Source organism: Salminus brasiliensis, chromosome 16, assembly GCF_030463535.1.
Source record: "Salminus brasiliensis chromosome 16, fSalBra1.hap2, whole genome shotgun sequence".
In the NCBI taxonomy this organism is placed as follows: Eukaryota; Metazoa; Chordata; class Actinopteri; order Characiformes; family Bryconidae; genus Salminus; species Salminus brasiliensis.
The window spans coordinates 24,656,994-24,675,663 of record NC_132893.1 but is presented as its reverse complement, the minus strand read 5'-3'; the positions used below and the strand labels follow the sequence as shown (position 1 = coordinate 24,675,663).

Genomic DNA, 18,670 nt, shown 5'->3' with positions numbered 1-18,670 from the left:
TTGTATTGTACTGTGCTATACTGTGTTTCATGTTGTTTTGCATTGTGTTGTACTGTGCTATACTGTGCTTAATGTTGTTTTGTATTGTGTTGTACTGTGCTATATTATGCTTCATGTTGTTTTGTATTGTGTTGTATTGTACTATACTGTGCTTCATGTTGTTTTGCATTGTGTTGTATTGTGCTATACTGTGCTTCATGTTGTTTTGCATTGTGTTGTACTGTGCTATACTGTGCTTCATGTTGTTTTGTATTGTGTTGTACTGTGCTATACTGTGCTTCATGTTGTTTTGCATTGTGTTGTGCTATACTATGCTATATTATGCTTCATGTTGTTTTGTATTGTGTTGTATTGTGCTATACTGTGCTTCATGTTGTTTTGCATTGTGTTGTACTGTGCTATACTGTGCTTCATGTTGTTTTGTATTGTGTTGTACTGTGCTATACTGTGCTTCATGTTGTTTTGTATTGTGTTGTACTGTGCTATACTGTGCTTCATGTTGTTTTGCATTGTGTTGTGCTATACTATGCTATATTATGCTTCATGTTGTTTTGTATTGTGCTATACTGTGCTTCATGTTGTTTTGCATTGTGTTGTACTGTGCTATACTGTGCTTCATGTTGTTTTGTATTGTGTTGTACTGTGCTATACTGTGCTTCATGTTGTTTTGCATTGTGTTGTACTGTGCTATACTGTGCTTCATGTTGTTTTGTATTGTGTTGTACTGTGCTATACTGTGCTTCATGTTGTTTTGTATTGTGTTGTACTGTGCTATACTGTGCTTCATGTTGTTTTGCATTGTGTTGTGCTATACTATGCTATATTATGCTTCAAGCTGTTTTGTATTGTGTTGTGCTAGGTGCTTTGCTGTGTGTGTTTGTGCCTTGCAAATGTGGTTTTGTTTCACACTCAGCTCTGTTTTGTGTTTTGCTATGCTGTGTTGTGTTGTGTGTTGTTTTTTTGCTGTGTTGTGTTTTGCTGTGTTGCGTAGTGCTAAACTTGTTTTGTGCATTGTTTTATATTGTGTTGTGCTCTGCTGTATGCACGTTTTGTTGTTTTGCTGTAGGCTGAATCTGTGGATGTTTGTAAAAGTGTTGGTTAGTGATTCACATCACAGTCTAGTTTAGAATTGGACTGTATGGCCTGGGGTGTGAAGAATGCTTTTTGAAAGTTTAACAGTGTTTACACATTACATCATGAGAAGGGATTTGTATTTGCTGCCCTGTGCCTTTCAAAAAGCTGTTTGATTCAAAAAGCAGTCCAGGCTTAAAGAATGGCTTCAGCAATCAGGGTTGAACTGGTGTACGCTGAACAGGCACATACTGTATATGAATATACATCATTTTTTGCAGCTTAATTTTCACATATAACCTATGAAGTGAAAGATCCCTTAAATGGAAATGGCTGGGCTGGTGTTTCATGGAGAATCCCAAAAAAATATTTCCCACTTTTTTATGTCACAGGTTATTACTGGTATCATTTTATGTCCCAGGCTAGCTTTGTTAGCGATGCCAGTTGATACCAATGCATTATACAGTATTGTGTGCATCCAAACATCATGGATACACGTCTACAGATGGAAGTTGGACAGTACTGTGTCAGTACTGAGTACGACTGATGCAATGAGACACGAACAGATAGAAGTGCTAATAAACTGTATAATACTACTGCTTATTACTGGACCAAAGCATGCACAAAGTATATACATACTCTCTATGCAAACCCTGAATGTTGCATAGAGAGTATGTATAGGTGTGTGTATATGGATAGTATAAGTTAATGTGTATTTCTTTTTTGTAATACTGTGAGGGACGATGTACCTACGTTTTTCACTCATCTTTACACCTGTGACATGACAATAAAAGTGATTTGATTTGATTTGATTTGAAAGCACTGGCACTATGATTAGAGAATCGCTGGTCCAAATCACGGTCATGCTGCTAGCCATCGGCAGCCAAGGCCCTGAGAGATTGGACTTGGTCTCTCTAGGGTGGGTAGATGGCACTCTCTCCCCACATCCGTCACTGGCGTCTGTAGGCTGCTGCGTTCGAGCCGGGTATGGTTACAACGGTGATGTTGCTTCGGTAGCAGTTTGAAAAATTAGCAGCTTGAGGGGGCGTGTGTTGGTCCACCCTCACTAGTGTGGAGGAGTACAGCTTGGGTAATTGGTGGTCCAAATTGGGAAGGAAATAAATGAAGAATCTGATACAATTTCTAAAAAAAGAAAATGAGAGAAACTGCAATACATAATTAGAAAGAAAATCTTGTGATACTACAGCCACTATAATGAGATTAGCTATGCTAATCACTGTCACCTGGAAGAAAAGATAAATACTCTGCACTCCAGTGACTCCTCTTTCTGTGGGATGGCCACCACTAGTTGACAAGGTAGGAGGCTAGATTTCCTATTTTTCATTAGGTGCGTTTAAATTTACTTGCACGAGGCTGACAACTTGAAAATGAAGTGCTGAGGCAACAGCAGGCTCAGCATCTGTTTTAGAGTAGCGCAGCCATGGTCTAACCAATTTTTACACCACAAGCAGTCTCCAAACACCTACACTGGGGTGTGTGAAAGCTGTGCAAACAGGTTCCCCATCTACTAATCACAGTCTACTTCACTTAACCACAGAGGGAGTCCACTTTGTTACCAGGAAGTCAGTCCAAACTACTGTTGAGTTGAAAAATTGGCTTTCTGTACCGAACAACTGACCTCTATAAGCATGCTTTGGAGAAAGCTACAAGGGGAACTCTCTGCTGTGGAGCAACTACATCAAATTTTGAACTTGAACTACACATGAACCTAAGGTCACCATGCCTAGTGCCAAGCATCAGGAAGACAAAAGTACCTCCAAAAAAGGCGGAACTGTGTTCAATGGGGTGATGGAGTTTCATAGAATACCATTTGTTTTGTGATCCAGAAACATGCATCCAACATTAGAACTAGACCTCATTAATGCTCTCATAGCTGAAAACAAGAAATCCTCACACCTATCAAGTGTCAAGCCTTTTTTAGAAGAATTAGGTAAACAGGTGGACAGGTGTAACTTTTGGATAGACAGTGTATTCAGACATATTAATGCAGCTCTTCTTTTGTTCTATGTCAACAACTAAGCAGACTCATCATTTCATGCATGCCTTCATTTTTAAATTTTTCCATCTTCTCAAACGGGTTTTATGAACATGACTTCAGTGTTCTTCAGTGGCCTGCCCAAGAAGACAATCTGAAAAATCTGATTCCAAGATCTATATCCAATAAAACACCTAGAATGGGATGAGTCATGGGACACCTTGTGGAATTCATACATAAAGAGTAGTACAGTAGTATAGTATTATCGAAGCAGTGGTGGCTTAGCGGTTAGAGCTCCAGGCTATTGATGAGATGGTTGTGGGTTCGCTACCCAGGCTTGGCAAGCTGCCACTGTCGGGCCCTTGAGCAAGGCCCTTCACCCTCTCTGCTCCCTGGGTGATGGAGTTGGCTGCCCATGGCTCTGTGTGTGTGTGTGTGTGTGTGTGTGTGTGTGTGTGTGTGTGTGTGTGTGAATTTGTTCACTACCACAGATGGGTAAAATGCGGAGGACACATTTCACTGCTCATAGTACAGTGACAAAATATGTGCACCATTTTTTTTTACTTTACTTTAATATTAGTATAGTGTTCCTAATAAAGTGCTTGGTAAGTGTATGTACTTTAAATCCACCATAATGATGTACAATTCAACCTCTTTATAAGTACTCACTTTATATGGATGAGGTGGGTCCCAGTGGATCCAGTCGTAGGTCACGGAGTCCAGCGTCTTAGTGACGTACGTTGCCCAGGGGGAAATCCGAAACAAATGTACTCCATCTTTAGTCAGGACCACAAGCTGCAGACAGAGCACAAAAGGAGAAAAGTTGCAGAAATGCACACACTACTGTTTGCACAGTGAATGAAAATGCTTACTTTGCATTCAAACCACCACAATTTTGACTACTTCCCTGACCATAATACTTACCCTAAACCTTAGCTTAGCCCTGGGGACAATTGTAATCCTAACCCTAACACTGTTGAAATCTCTGTTGAGTTTCTTAAGATAAAGTATTTTATGTTCATATGTAAATAATATTAATAATCTGTTCATATTAATCTGCAATAAAAATATGTAACTGAACTTTTGAACAGTAGTCTATACTGTTCCATAACACACGTGCACACAAACTTATCAATACAGACTTATCAACATTCCTCTCAGTTTCCTGCCTTCTACAAGCCCCCTCCTGACATATCGTGGCCTCCAGCATCTCTATAGGCTGGACTGCTTTCCTGCTGCAGGGGGACTGAGGCTACAGAGAGAGCTAAAACACCAGCAAACCCCAAAACACAGCACAATGCTGCTCCAACACACACTGAGCTGACGGACACATAGGGATCAGAGCAATGTAAGAATGTACGTGTGTGTGTGTGTGTGTTTGTGTGTGTGTGTGTGTGTGTTTTCATACATTTTTAGGACAGAAATGCTTTGAATTTGTAGAAAAATCAGATAAAATCCAAGTAAGCTGACAAGCAGAATGCTTTTGACTAGGACCTCCGAAAATGCATAGTAGGACAAGACAACCATATTCTGCACAGATTTGACAGAATTTGCACTCCACAATCAACCCATCCATGCAGTGAACACACACACACATACTACTGAGCAAACACACAGTGCCAGTGAGCACACATGCTCGGAGCGGTGGGCAACCATCACTACAGCACTACAGCAGATAAGGTTAAGGGCCTTGCTCAAGGGTCCAACAGTGGCAACTTGCCAAGCCTGATGCTTTAACCACTGAGCCACCACTGCCCTAATTAAACACATACTATCACTGTCTTGTCAAAACCCTGCGGTAACAGGCAACAATAAGTAGCAACTTAAGCACTAATCTAATCTAATAAAGCCTATTAATAGTCATTTTAACATAATGTAGAATGCATACGTATTGTAACTACACTGTGGACTTCCCTTTATAATGAATACACTTAGTTACTAACTTGCACCTATTGTTGCCACAGATGTGCAAATACACGCACACACACACACACATAGAGCTTGTCTAGTCCCTGTAGAGAAGTACTGCCAGTAGAATAGGACTCTTTGGAGCAGATAAACATGAACCTAGTGGCACCATGCCTAATGCCAGGTGTGGGCTAGTGAGGTATATAGCCAACAGTGAACTGTGAAACAGTGGAACTGTGTTCTCTGTAATGATGGATGGTGCTTCATCTAAAACCTTTGAAATAAGTTGGGGCAGTTGAGGGTGGGAGCAGTGGGGTAGTGATCCTCCAACATTGTGACCTGATTAATGCTCTTGTTGCTTTCGCAATCAAATCCTCTGGTAGAAAGCCTTTTCTGGACAGTAGAGACAGTTACTCCAACAAAAGCAGGATAAACTCTTTTTAATAACCCTGATTTCAAAAGAAACTATGAATGAAGACTTTCCCTGCTCACACTACTTCTGAATTCACATCTCATCAAATGTCTGCGTGTACATAGTAATGAGAACATCTCTAGATCTCTATTAAAAAGTGCAGTAATGTGTGTATAGCTCATATTAATATATTGTGTTTTTACTACAGTAAGAGACTATGCATGCAGGTGTCCCCATACTTTTGTCCATAAAGTGTATAACACAACTGGGATGTGTATGACCCCATGGCCTGATGAGGTATAAAAACAATCATTTGTGAGTGTGTTTGTGTGTGTGTGTGTGTGTGTGTGTGTGTGTTTTATGGGTGGGCTGAAGAAAAACAATACACTTTAAGAAAGTTGCTTTCACATCTCTCGTTGCTTTCCATCCCTCAGGCGCAGCTGTCACAGATCAATAGCAGGGCCAGAGAAGCATCAGGTCAGGACACTGGAGCCTTCACTTGGTCTTACCAAGCACACTCATACACAAGGCTGCCCACCAAGATTGCCATTACACGTCACTAGACGGAGCAGAAACAAACAGGTAGAATGAGCAGTTGTAGAAAGAGGGATTGAGGTGTGTGTGTGTGTGTGGGGAGATCGCTCTAGTGTGCAGGGACGGAGCCTGCAGTCTGACAGGTGAATTGCGCCGCTGTTTAAAGTGGGCCAGACAGAGTTTTTTTGTGGATTAGCTGGAGTTTAATTTAGAGGGGGGGGGGGGTCACTGGCGGGGAAGAAGGGGGGGGGGTGATCCCTTTCCCATTTAGCACAAGAATAGAGTTCAGCCGGGCATTTTTCAGTGTCAGTGCAGCGTCAAAACTCTAATTAGATTTTACTTCCATCAAAGCTCTCCCGCCCCTTTCCTCAGAGCCAGGCAGACACAGTCGCGTGGAGCATGGCAAACATGTGGTGGCTTCAAATCAAGGCTGGTGACAGCCAAGTTCTCATACCATCAAAGTAGGGGCAAAAATGGCAGCACTGTTTATTCAGAAACATTTACATAGTGTACAGAGCAGCTACCGGCTAACTCAGCTTTGGCTAAGAGGTTTAACTCAGGTTAATCTTAGCTAACAAGGTTAATAGAGTAGCAGAGTATGCATTAAATGCATAAGAGTCCCCACGGGGCAATGAGATGGGGCTTCACTCTGGCCAATCACACCAATCTAGGAGGCCTGTCAAGGATCTCAGCCTTACTAACAGCAGACTCTTCTCTTTCCTACAGCAAAGGAAGCACTTCTGCTTCTGAAAATGAGGAGGAGCTTCTTCCCACAAGCTATCTGGGCCATCAACCAAGACTACAGCTAAGACTATTGACACATACACTCACACATGTTAAAGGACAATTTACATTCATAAACGTTTGTTCATATTACCATAATATATAGGGGTGTAAGACAATCTTAATATATCAAAGAAGCCCGGTATTATTGCTTTATCAATTAAAAAAAAAAACACAATGGATTTTTAATGAATAGTTTACATGGAAAGATTGGTGGCAGACAGAGGTTTATTATGTGTTAAAACCTTGACTGCTAGATACAGTAGCAGTGCTGTACTGTGTCTCCAGACTCCTCTGTTCTACTTGGATAAAAAGTAAGATTTCAGAATAAGAAGTTGTACTATGACAGCTTTCATAAAATCTGATAAAAAAAATCAATTGCATTGCTTACAGGATCGTAGTACACAGTCATATCAGAATATTATGACCACCCCTGGTTTGGTATGAATTCAGCCGTTTTGCAATCTCAAGTGACATGTCAGTCTCAGAGCAGAGCTGACAATGATCCATCACCCAAATAACCCCTGCTCTGTGTTGATTCTGTGGGGACCACTGATGAAGAGGGTGAAAGGAGGCCAAAAAAGCATGAAGCAAAAAAGATAAACTACAGAATTCTACTACTAGTTGTACAGTGTATTACTGTGCATGTGCAGAGTAAAGCTGGTTGTGGAGCTGCAGTGCTCTAATTGATTTACTTTTGGCATTTTATTATTATTTTATTTGGCATATATATATATATATATATATATATATATATATATATATATATATATATATATATATATATATTCAAATTTCAAATATTTCAAACATTTTAAAATTTCGTGAAATAGCGTCCTATTGTATTACAACCAGCTGTGCTTCCATTCTACTAAATCTTTAGATTTGGGGATGTAAGACTTCCCCTCTTCTTTTTTGACAAACACACACACACACACACACACACTTAAATGTGCTCACTGCAGCCTTCCTCTTGCGCACATATTCAGCAGCCTCAAATTCCTCTAAACTCCACTTTCCCTGACTCTGCTCCAAGCTCTGTTTGTACCAGTATTTTGATTTCCCCTGAGAGTGTGACTATATCCCACCTGTCTGCAGCTGCTGTACCCTTCAACAGAGAGAGAGGGAGAGAGAGAGACAGACAGAGAGAGAGAAAAAGATGGCGAGAGAGAGAGAGAAAACATACAGAATAAAACATGGCCTTTCTGGAGACTCAAATCCACCGGGGCTCCGTATTGATCACATTCTATTGGCTGCTAAAACGCTCTGAGCATCATGAGTTCCCTCTCTCTCTTTCACTCTGTGTGAGTATATGTATGCGTATGTGCGCATTTGTGTGTGTGTGTGTGTGTGTGTGTGTGTGTGTGTGTGTGTGTGTGTTGTTTTCTTTCCTCTTCCCCCCACTTTTCAAAGATGTGTTGAATATCAATATCACGACACAGGTGATAAAATTTTAATTAATGAATAAATTAGATTTGGGGGGGAGTTTGCTGGGCTTGCTGAGAGAATGCTGAAGTGGTTTCAAGCTCGCGCAAACAGCGGCGTTCTCATTCCTTTACAGCCGAGCACAGCGCCACGAGTGGGGAAATTCATTAGGCTTCATTGATTTAGCCCCTACCAGAGGGCAGCTCATAAAAGATTGCGAGGGGGCTTTCACCCCGGCACGTGTGTGAAATAGAAGTGAGGGGAAGGTCTCAGTAAGGCCCACATAGACTGGCCTTCACAGATCCTCCCGCTGGACAGCACTGGAATACCTGTGAGACCACAGATCTGCATCAGAGCTGTACATATCATTTCTGTTATAACAGAATATCTGTACTGCTGAAATGGTAACTTTCTAGGGTATGGATAGGATTGCACTGATTATTGATAAGAGTTGGAATATATTAGGCAGCAGGTGAACAGTGAGTTCTTGACAGCGATCTGTTGGAAGCAGTAAAAATGCTCAAGTGTAAGGATCCAAGCCACTTTGACAAAGGCCAAACTGGGATGGTTAGACAGCTGGGTCTGAACTTCAACAAAACAGCAGGTCTAGTGGGATTTGTTCTGGTATGCAGTGGTTAGTATCTACAAAAGTGGTCCAAAGAAACCCAACCAGTCCTAGCCTCAGAGTCATGGGTGCCCAAAGCTAATTATTAGGGCTACTGCAATTCATATTCATTGTATTCATAAGATATAGAGTAAATATTATAAGCTGATGCATTAATGCATCATATTTCTTTTTAATGACTTTAGCTTTTTAGGTCTCTAAAACACTTCAAACACTTCAAATAACAAATGCTTTTCTCATTACCACTACATATCTGCTCCAAGAGGTCAGTAGTTTCTGGCTCCAGTCCGACTCAGCTGCAAAATGAACTATTCCAAAGCTTTGACAAGAGAACCAGAAATGAACAGGTGGTATGTACCACATCAGCACTCACAAGCACCTGAAGAGAAAATACACAGGTGCAATACTAGACGATGGAACTGGCACAAACGGCAAAATCACAGTAACTGGAGGCTGTGTACTTTGACACCAGAATTGTTCAGACACAAAGCTGGAAGCTTCTCCTTACCGCACAGTAGAAATGAGGAATAAAGGAAATCGAGTTCATTGTTTATATGTAAAGCAATATTGGGGTTGCATAGATAACTGGGTGGACGTCAAGGCATTTGCGTCACCAAGCGGACTGGCCGCGTTGTTTCTGTTCAGTATCTTTGTGTGGGGAATGGCATAAATACACTACACCACATACACTCTGATAAGGGGTATAAATATCTTACTGCACTCCTGACTACGAGGCTGAGGTTCTTGTTTAGACCCACAGTTTTGCACTTAATACACTCTTTCACATAAAGGCACTTTTTTAAAACTGAATTTTAAATGCACAATTTAACATTTGTGGAGGAAAATTAATCATTTCTATGAATCGACTAATTGACAAAATAAACTATAGACTAATCAGCAGTAACTCAGTGCCAGATATCCCAGGACACCTTCACATCGAAGGTTTAGGGCTGTTTTAGTGGCACAAGGGGGATCTCCACAACATTAGTCTTAAGGCTGTAGTTGATCAGTGTGTTACTGTCTTTTAACAAAAGCTCAGATCTCTGGAATATTTACTGTATAGAAAAAGAAAAAAGAAAAAAACTTTACGAAGGACTGAGCCTGGAAGTGGCCATCTAATAAGTAACATAGTATGTAAATGTTTTTTTCTGTCTCTTTGTCTCACATGTATCGAGATGCACAGTTTCCAACTGTGCCATCCTAGTACCGCCTGACCTGGATCTCCACTAGTTTCCTGTCCGTTGTCCTGTTTTGGGGCCTCGCATTGATTCATCCTCACCTAACTGCATGACTGTGCTTGTGACTGTTTATCTCCATGGACTTTATCACCCCACTCACGTTTTCATCTTGTATGGCTTAGTAGCACCATTTTTTTCTTAATTTAGTTTTGTTTTGTTGTTGTTTTTATTACTATTTGGCTTTTTATTGTTATTATCCGGTGTCGACCAGAGGAGGATGGGTTCCCTTTTTAAAATCTTGGTTCCTCTCAAGATTTCTTCCTCTTGAACCGAGGGAGTTTTTTCTTGCCACTGTTGCCACTAGCTTGCTCAGAAGAGTCTCAGACCTGCTTTGTGACAACATATATAAATACTTTTGAAATTAACTGAATTGTAAATGCAAATGCTTTTTCAGCCAAGAATAAATATTAGTGGGAGGGAAATATAATCTCCATAGCCAAGAGAGCACAGTAGAAGAGGTCTCTTCCTGAAGCAGCTAAACCAATTAAACCTACCATAGGCTCTGGTGATCCAGCTTTACACAGAAATCATTGAGTGCATCCCCACATCATCCATTATCATCTGGTCTGGAACGTCCACCTCACAAGAACGAGCCAAACACCAGACCATAATCAGCACAGCAGAGATGCTCATCTGGTGTACTCTGCCAACGCTTCAGGACATACATAACAGCAGGATCATGAAGCATGCTGGCAACATTATAGCTGACCCAACTCACCTTGGACATCACCTCTTCCAACCACTACCCTCTGGTAGAAGATTCTGGAACAGCCAGCACAAGCCAACACAACGAGACATGTTAACAACAGCCGTTGTGGGCACCTCACACTTTTAATAAAACCGTGCAGCCCATTACTGTGGCCTGGAATTTTACAATCCCAATTACTGCGGCACAGAAATCAACTACACAGACATTCCACCCTGCAAAGACTCATTTCAGGGAGGTAGCTGAAGTTGTATCTTTATGATTTGTTCTAATATTATACTTTTAGTGCTTTTGTCTAATCACTAAACCACATTGAGTAGCTATGCGATGCAAACCTCATTAAAATATGTACCATTTGGTACATTTTTTAATTATTTGGTATTTTATTAAAACTAAGAAAATTGTACAGGTCACACTCATCATTAAAGACAATGGAGCAGCCTAGCTAGCTAGTTACACTCTAAACATAATGATGCTACAAAAGGTTCTTTGAGCGATGCCATAGAAGAACCACATTTGGTTTCATAAAGAATTTTTTTTTGTAATAGAAATGTGACCGATTAATTGATAAAGAACCTTTTACATCAGCAAAGTTTTTTGGCTCTTGTAAAGGGTACTCACACTCATACATCTCTAAGACAAACATGGTTCTTTATAAAACCAAAAATTGTTTGTAGCACCTTTATTTTTAGGAATGTAGTATATAATACTAGCTATAATATAAAATGCTAATGAAAGAATGACAGCTGCTAACTCACCTCAGCTTGTCTTTTTCAGTCATTTAACCCCCATGGGCAATAGAAAAGTCTAGCAATGCTACCATTATTCTGACCCTATAGACAGGGGTAGCGTGTGTATTCCTGTTTGAACACTGCCATGGAGCTGCAGGACACTGAACTGAACTGATACACAACGAATGAGAGTGGTGGACCATAAGTCCTGCCCACAGACAACAATTATAGGTCTACTAAGCAAAAAGAGAGACCAATCAAGATGCTCTCTGTGAAATTTATTTGTGCTCTGCCTATTCGCTCACGCCCAAAAACTGCACAATCAAGCGTGATTTACACAATTCTGAATCTGAAAATGTCTTACAAAAGTCCCTCAAAAAAAGACAACCACCTGCAAATCGAGCATCATTGTTAGCTCTATTGGCCAGGCATGCTTTATTTATGATTGTGCATTCCACATGTTTTTTACTGCAGGAAAAAAGTTGCAGGTGGTGTTTCGAGGTGGTTTGTATAGTTTTGAACCTGTGTAGTTGTGTGTGTTAAAAAAATAACTATATGGATAAGCAGGAGGTTTGGATTATTTATTACCAGACCAGCTGAATTATACTGGCTTTAAGATAAGTGTATTGACCGCCTGTGAACCGATAAAACAGGTATGAAGAACACTTTAAATCTAAATGTTTGTGGACACCCCTTCTAAAAAGGCATTCCGGTAATTTAACTTGTACCCATTTATTGTCTAACATGTAGAGAAAGAAGTATTGCTAATAGAATAGGACTCTCTGAAGTAAATTAACATGAACTCATTGGCACCATGCCTAATGCCAGTCGTGGGCTAGAGGAGTATAAAGACCCCCAGCATTGAACTGTGGAGCAGTGGAACTGTGCTCTCTGGAATGATGGATGGTGCTCCATCCAGTACTTTTGGGGAGTTGAGGAATTGGGGTTAAGGTGTGGTGGTGATCATCCAACATCCTGACCTCACTAACGCTCTTGGCCTCACTAACATCAAATTCAATCAGATCCTCACAGCAATGCTGCAACATCTAGTAGAAGACCTTCCCTGGACAGTAGAGATGGCTACTCCAACAAAAACAGGATACACTCTACCCCTTTTAGTACCCCTGATTTCGGAAGAAATGATGAATGAGCAGGTGTCCCAATACTTTTGATAAAGTCAACTTTTCAATCAATAACAAACCACCTATAATAGATACTGCAAAGCCCCAAACTAAAGAACTAAAAGAAAGGAAGGAATCTTTAACAAAGATTCCTTTCCAAAGATTTAATTTAAGATAATTTATTCTGTATGGGTGCTCTTTTGTATATACTGTACATATGCTCACATTGTTATTTAGTGTGAAACTATGTAGCAATATATATTCAGAGTGGAAAACAAAGCACTTTTGTAAGTTGCTGGAAAGTCTGCTAAACGCAAAATGTAAATGTATAAATACTCCAGAGGTCATTGGAGAAAGGATTTGATGTGAGGTTAGGGATTAGTAGAAAACATCTGATTTGAATTCCATTTCATTTCCCTTCTGTTCTGTTCGAGGTGGCATGCTGTACAGCTCCACGGGCCTAGGGTTGTGGGTTCGATCCTCGCTCCAGTCTCTGCCTGTGAGAAGTTTCTCCCCATGTTCTTCTTGTGGCTTTCCTCCGGTGCTCAAGTTTCCTTCCACCTCCAAAAATGCACATGGTAGGTAAACTGGCTATGCTGAATTGACCCTTGGTGTGAATGAGTGTGCCTTCCTGCAATGGGCTGGTGCCCTGTCCAGGGGGTATGCTTGCCTTGGGCCTAATGATTCTAGGTAGGCTCTGGACTCACCATGACCCTGACCAGGGAGAAGCAGATATGAAGATGGATAGATAGATGGATGGTTGGATGGATGCCCCCTAGGTATGAGTGAATGGGTGTGTGGTACACTGTGATGGACTGGCACCCTGTCCAGGATTCCTGCCTCGTGCTCAATGGGCCTCATTGACCAATACGTCAGATTCATAAAGCTCTTAATATAATGGATTCTCGTAAATTGAACATATCTCAAATATGAAAACATTGGTAAACATCAGAATCTGACAAATATGCCAGTTGGTTTTGAATAGACATTTCTTCTTAAGCACAGAAGGTATCCTCTAGATCCACCATGGAAAGGAAGACGGGCTGTTGGATGGACTGTTCAGTTTGTAATGAAATAGTGACATGTTCAGGCCACGCCCCCTTTTGGGTTACCAGTAAAATTTAGCTTTCTAGGGTCGGTAGGTTACAGAGTAACTTGATAAAGTGTAACCATTATTATTATAATTATCATTATTATTATTATTGTTAATACTGACAAGCAGGACATCGTGTGCCTTGCCCATTACAGATGAAAAGAAAAGAATGGAGGTATAAAATGGATTTAGACTCATTCGTTGTTCAGCACAGCAAGTCACTAATAGGCTGTGCAATCAGTGCACTCTGCTCATAGGAGGCAAGAGCACAAGCCATGCTGTTCCAACCAGTCGGAAGAGCACGAACAGCAGTGGGTCTGTTGTCAGTAACCAGAGGACCTGCTGCTAGCTTTTCAGCATAGCACAAAAGGAACCAATACTAGATTACATGCTACTACTTCAGAGAGAGTGATGGGGGAGAGGGGGGAAGAGGAGGAGGAGGAGGAGGAGAGAGAGAGAGAGAGAGAGAGAGAGAGAGAGAGAGTGAGAGAGAGAGAGAGACAGAGAGAGAGAGAGAGAGAGAGAGAGAGAGAGAGAGAGAGAGAGAGAGAAATGGTGGATAGAAGCAGAGGCTCCAGCGTGAACCAAGCAAAAGACTCCTGGCTAAAACTCAGCACTCCCATTACTCGGGTCTTAAGCCTTGCCACTTAAGGCCATGTAAATGGCCCCTTGGACCAAATGCGAAAGTGTGTGAAGCTGTGTGTGACAACCAGTTGCATTTAAAAACACAGCGGTCCGGATACAAGGCGTAGTCTGCCCACCTGTCAGTCACCCAGAGCAACAGAGAGGGATTAAACACCAGGACTTCTGCCGGTCACCATTAGCACAAGCATAAAAGGCACAAACTCACAGACACACACCAGGAGCTCTTTCCATCTAGAACTCACTCCTGTCCCACAGTAGATTCACACTTGTTATAATTTGCCATATGTGTGTGTGTCTTCTAGGCTTTGTTTTTTTGTTTTTTTTCAGGCAGGGCCAGGTTACAATTTTACCTTTGGGTTATCAGATCAGATCTGCCATCATCATGGCTGTCAATAACAGGCATTATTAACAGGAACGTGAGGATTTGCTTGGTTGGTTGTCTTGCTGCAGTTGAGGTTGGACAGCATTCTGTCAGGCTTTGGTTTGGATTAGAATTTGGTTATGATGCAGTTGGTTTTGACATTGGGATACAGTTGAGTTTTATTGGAATACAATTTATTATAATACAGTTGATCTTCGGTGGAGTTTTTGGAATACAGTTGGGCTCGGCTAGAATTTTTCAGTCTTGTTGAAACAGATTTTTTAGCTTAGACATAATTCTGTATGGCTATAGCTTGGACTGTATTTTATGGGGCTATTTTTGGGTTCTGAGAGAATTCTGTTGGGCCTAAATCTGACTAAGACAGAATTTTGTTGGGCTACAGTCTGAGACAAAATTGTGTTGGGTTATACTCTGGTTGAGATAATATTTTTTGTTGCGCTACAGTCTGGTTTAGACAGAATGTTGTTGGCCACAATCTGATCCTCTGGTTGTGATCATTTTTGGGCTATCATTTTTTTGTTAGGCAACAGTCTGGTTGAGACGACAAAATTTTGTTGGGCTACAGTTGCTTTTGGACAGCTTTTCGGTGGGCTATAGTTTGGTTCAGACAGAATAATGTTAGTCTACAGTCTATTTTTGAACAGCATTTTGTCAGGCTACAAGTTAGTTTTGGACAGAGTTTTGCTTGGCTACAGCCGAGTCTGGGCAGGTTTTTGTCAGGCTACTCTTGGACTTGGATTGAAAACTTGGTGGTACTGTTGTTGGACATGAGCAGAAATTCACATGCCTTATTTGGGTTCAATTCACAATTTCTGGCCCAATTATAGCTCCTGTCTCCTCTCAGCAGAGTACTAATCGTGTTTTTCAGAGATTCATCCACATAACCGAACATAAACATGAAGGAAGTCTAACTCTCAGTGTCAGCGTGCATTTCAAGCCAACAAACAAGTGTTTCCAGAAACAAGCCATCTGTTGCCCCATTCACCAAACCTCTCTAAATTCAGGAGAAAAGGTTGAACGGCTCCTCTTACAGTAATATGCACTGCAGGAGAGTCTCTCTCACCTAGTCATGAATATGAAGGAGCAGAGAACTTAACAATGATCGATCAGGTCATCGGGTTTGATCCCCAGCTGACAGCTACTACCACTCTGCCCTTGAACAAGCCACTTAGCCCCTGGCTGCTTCGGAGGAGAGCATCCCTGCAGTTGGTTAAGAACGTTTCAGCTAAAATGACTAAATGTAAATGCAATTTAAACATGACAGCAGCGTTCTTGCACAGCTGCATTTCACCATCAATCAACACCTCCTGACAGAATGGGGTTCTGCAAAGAGTCAGGAGTGGAAATAAAAGAGAAGGAACAGTTCAAAAGCACAGTGCAGAGGAAGAAAATCAGCAGGAGTGAGTGTGAGCCCGAGTGTGTTGTTTTGTGACAGCGTGTGACAGCAGAGACAGCACAGCTGATGCAGCACTAATACAATTAGAGCAGCCTCCGGCATCCAGGGGAGACCCAACGCCAGGCTATAGCATGGTGCTACGGCAAGCTGGGTAGGACACATCGACTAAAGCCAACTGCAGCAAATGGAGACCTGTTGGGCACTCATGTTCCCATCTGTCTCAATCCCCCCATCAACCTCAAATTAACCCTCACCGCCAAGTCAAGCTGCTCCGCCACACAAAATGGCCACCCAGGACAGCCAATAGGCCATAGCCGTCAGAGAGGGCGAGAAGAGAGTGTGTTTGGCTAACAGCCTTTGATCAAGCCACAGAAACTAAGCCCTTCATCCATTCAAATTCCACCCCATTGGAGTTTTTTTCATTAGATCGAACCCTTTTTTTTATTAGCTTTGCTCCTCTCAAAACAGAAACCCTCACAGTTTTCAGTTTTCTACTACTGCAAACAATACTTATTTCTGGGACTTGAATCCATTGAATCCATTATCATAGGGTTAGATGCTTAGACATTTGCATCACTTATCTGGAGTCTTCAATTTTGCATTGCTGTCTACAAATTGTCTTACTTTCTGTTATGTAAATACATTATCTATGGTCTCAAGTGAGTGATGCCATAGAATAACCACTTTTGTTACATTTTTGTAAAGCGGCTGAGTGCAAACAACCTTTAATTGCTTTACACTGACTTTACACTGTAAACCTTTAAAAAGGTTTTTCACACATGTACAATATTTGTACAAATAGGCCTGTCACGATAATTCATTTTTATGGATGACAAATTGTCCTCAAAATTATTTTTATTATTATTTCTAAACAAATAAAACATAAAAACTATAAAACCACTGTTTTTAAACAAAGTCGACATACTGGCTCATTCATGTTAATGGGCTCTCTTTGCCAAGTAAACACAATGGGCTATATCAAGATCAGCAAAATTCATTGAGGTCATGTTTGTATATTGTATGATAAGTCAATTAGTCGATATGTCGACATATTGGATCTTTTATGACATACATTCTAAATCCATAGCCATAGTTGGTGACCCCCTGCCCTCAGAGCCCTAAGAGAGCACATATTTACTAGTTTTTAGATGTGAAGGGCCCAGGACCTAATGAACATGGCTTGTGACTAACGGCATGTTAATTATGCTGTACGGTACAATATACAGCAGCACAACATACCATGTTAAATGTGATTTAAAACTTTTTACTTCTTTGGTATAGGGATGATGGTGGTGGTCTTGAAGCATGTTGGGACAACTACCCTGCTCAAAGAGATGTCGTAGATGTTGTGACCTCTGCCAGCAGGTCTGCACCTCCTCTGAATACTCAGCCAGGTATGTTGTCTGGTCCGGAGGCCTTCTGTGGGTTGAATGTAAAGTACCAGAGTATCTGATCGTTGGCAGGAGAGGTGGTCTTCTTCACCATGATGCTATTCAATGCTTCAAACCAAGTGTAGAAGTCACGGGCAGGTAAAGGTGTCTTGTAGCACTGTGTGTCAGCGATGTACTGGACGTGGCCATTGATCTCGGGTTCTCAGCGGTGAATAAGATTATTAGTTGTCAGGTCAGTTGTACTTAGGTACACATGGATCAGAAGCTAATAAAACAGAACTGCCTTAAAAAATGTTACCGCAATAATATGCTTATAGGATTTTTTGCTTGAATGTGTACATAAGCCTGTGGCTCTGCATAAAGCTTTACATTGGCTTTGCCTGTCAAATGGATTCTTTATAAACAGCAAGAACAAGTAGTGTTTTGCATACTATGCTAGTGTTATGGGGTTGCATTTGCGGTGCTCTGAAAATGCAGCCAGTTCTGCATCAAGTAGTAAGTGAAGAGAATTCTGTGTTTAACACATGGATTTTCCAGGCCTGACATGACATGGGTGTGCTCATAAAGACATGAAAAAAAACCCACCTTCAGCTTGCTCAGGTGCTGGATGGCTGGAGAGCCATCAGGTTTGGGAGGAAGGGACAGCTCCCACTTTCCAAATGCTTTTGGAGTAAATGGGTGAGATAGCTTCTTCCATGCATCTGATGGATAAAAGGGACATGACAGCATATGTTTAAACCAGTAAACCAGGCCTAGCATTGAGGGGAAGAAAGACTTTATACAAGTAATGCAAAAAATGATTTATATGATATATAACTTTTTCACTGCAATCAGCATAAATATGTTTCCACAATACGTTCGTGCTCTGGGCTTGTGTTGTAGCCAGTAGCACAGGGGCTAAAAAAGAATGGATTCAGTTCAATTCCAGCAAATTCTTGAAGCAGACATCACACTGTACGTCAGCAGTGAAAACCCTGTATGTCTGCAGTGAAAAGCTGAAGATGAAAACAAGATGACTTCTACAGCAGGACAATCATCTTAAACTCTCCTCAAAATCCGCAAGAGACTACTAACCCTAAGGGTTCTGCCATGACCCACAAAGGTCCCTGACCTAAACATCATTGAAAATCTGTGGATAAACCTGAAAAGAGCAGTCCATTAAGACGGTTAAATAATCCCACAGAAATAGAAACCGTTCGGGAGAAAGAATGGC

General features: G+C 41.2%; 1 protein-coding gene across 1 annotated transcript in view; it reads right to left on the bottom strand.

Annotated features, from left to right (window-relative positions):
• Nucleotides 1-18,670, bottom strand: part of gbe1a (glucan (1,4-alpha-), branching enzyme 1a) — a 186,065-nt gene that overhangs the window by 127,109 nt on the left and 40,286 nt on the right. Inside the window, exons 3-4 of the mRNA XM_072658195.1 lie at nucleotides 18,043-18,158; nucleotides 3,737-3,862 (exon numbers count right to left, since the gene is read on the bottom strand). Coding sequence (XP_072514296.1) covers nucleotides 3,737-3,862; nucleotides 18,043-18,158 — 242 coding nt within the window. The remainder of the gene's footprint in view (nucleotides 1-3,736; nucleotides 3,863-18,042; nucleotides 18,159-18,670) is intronic.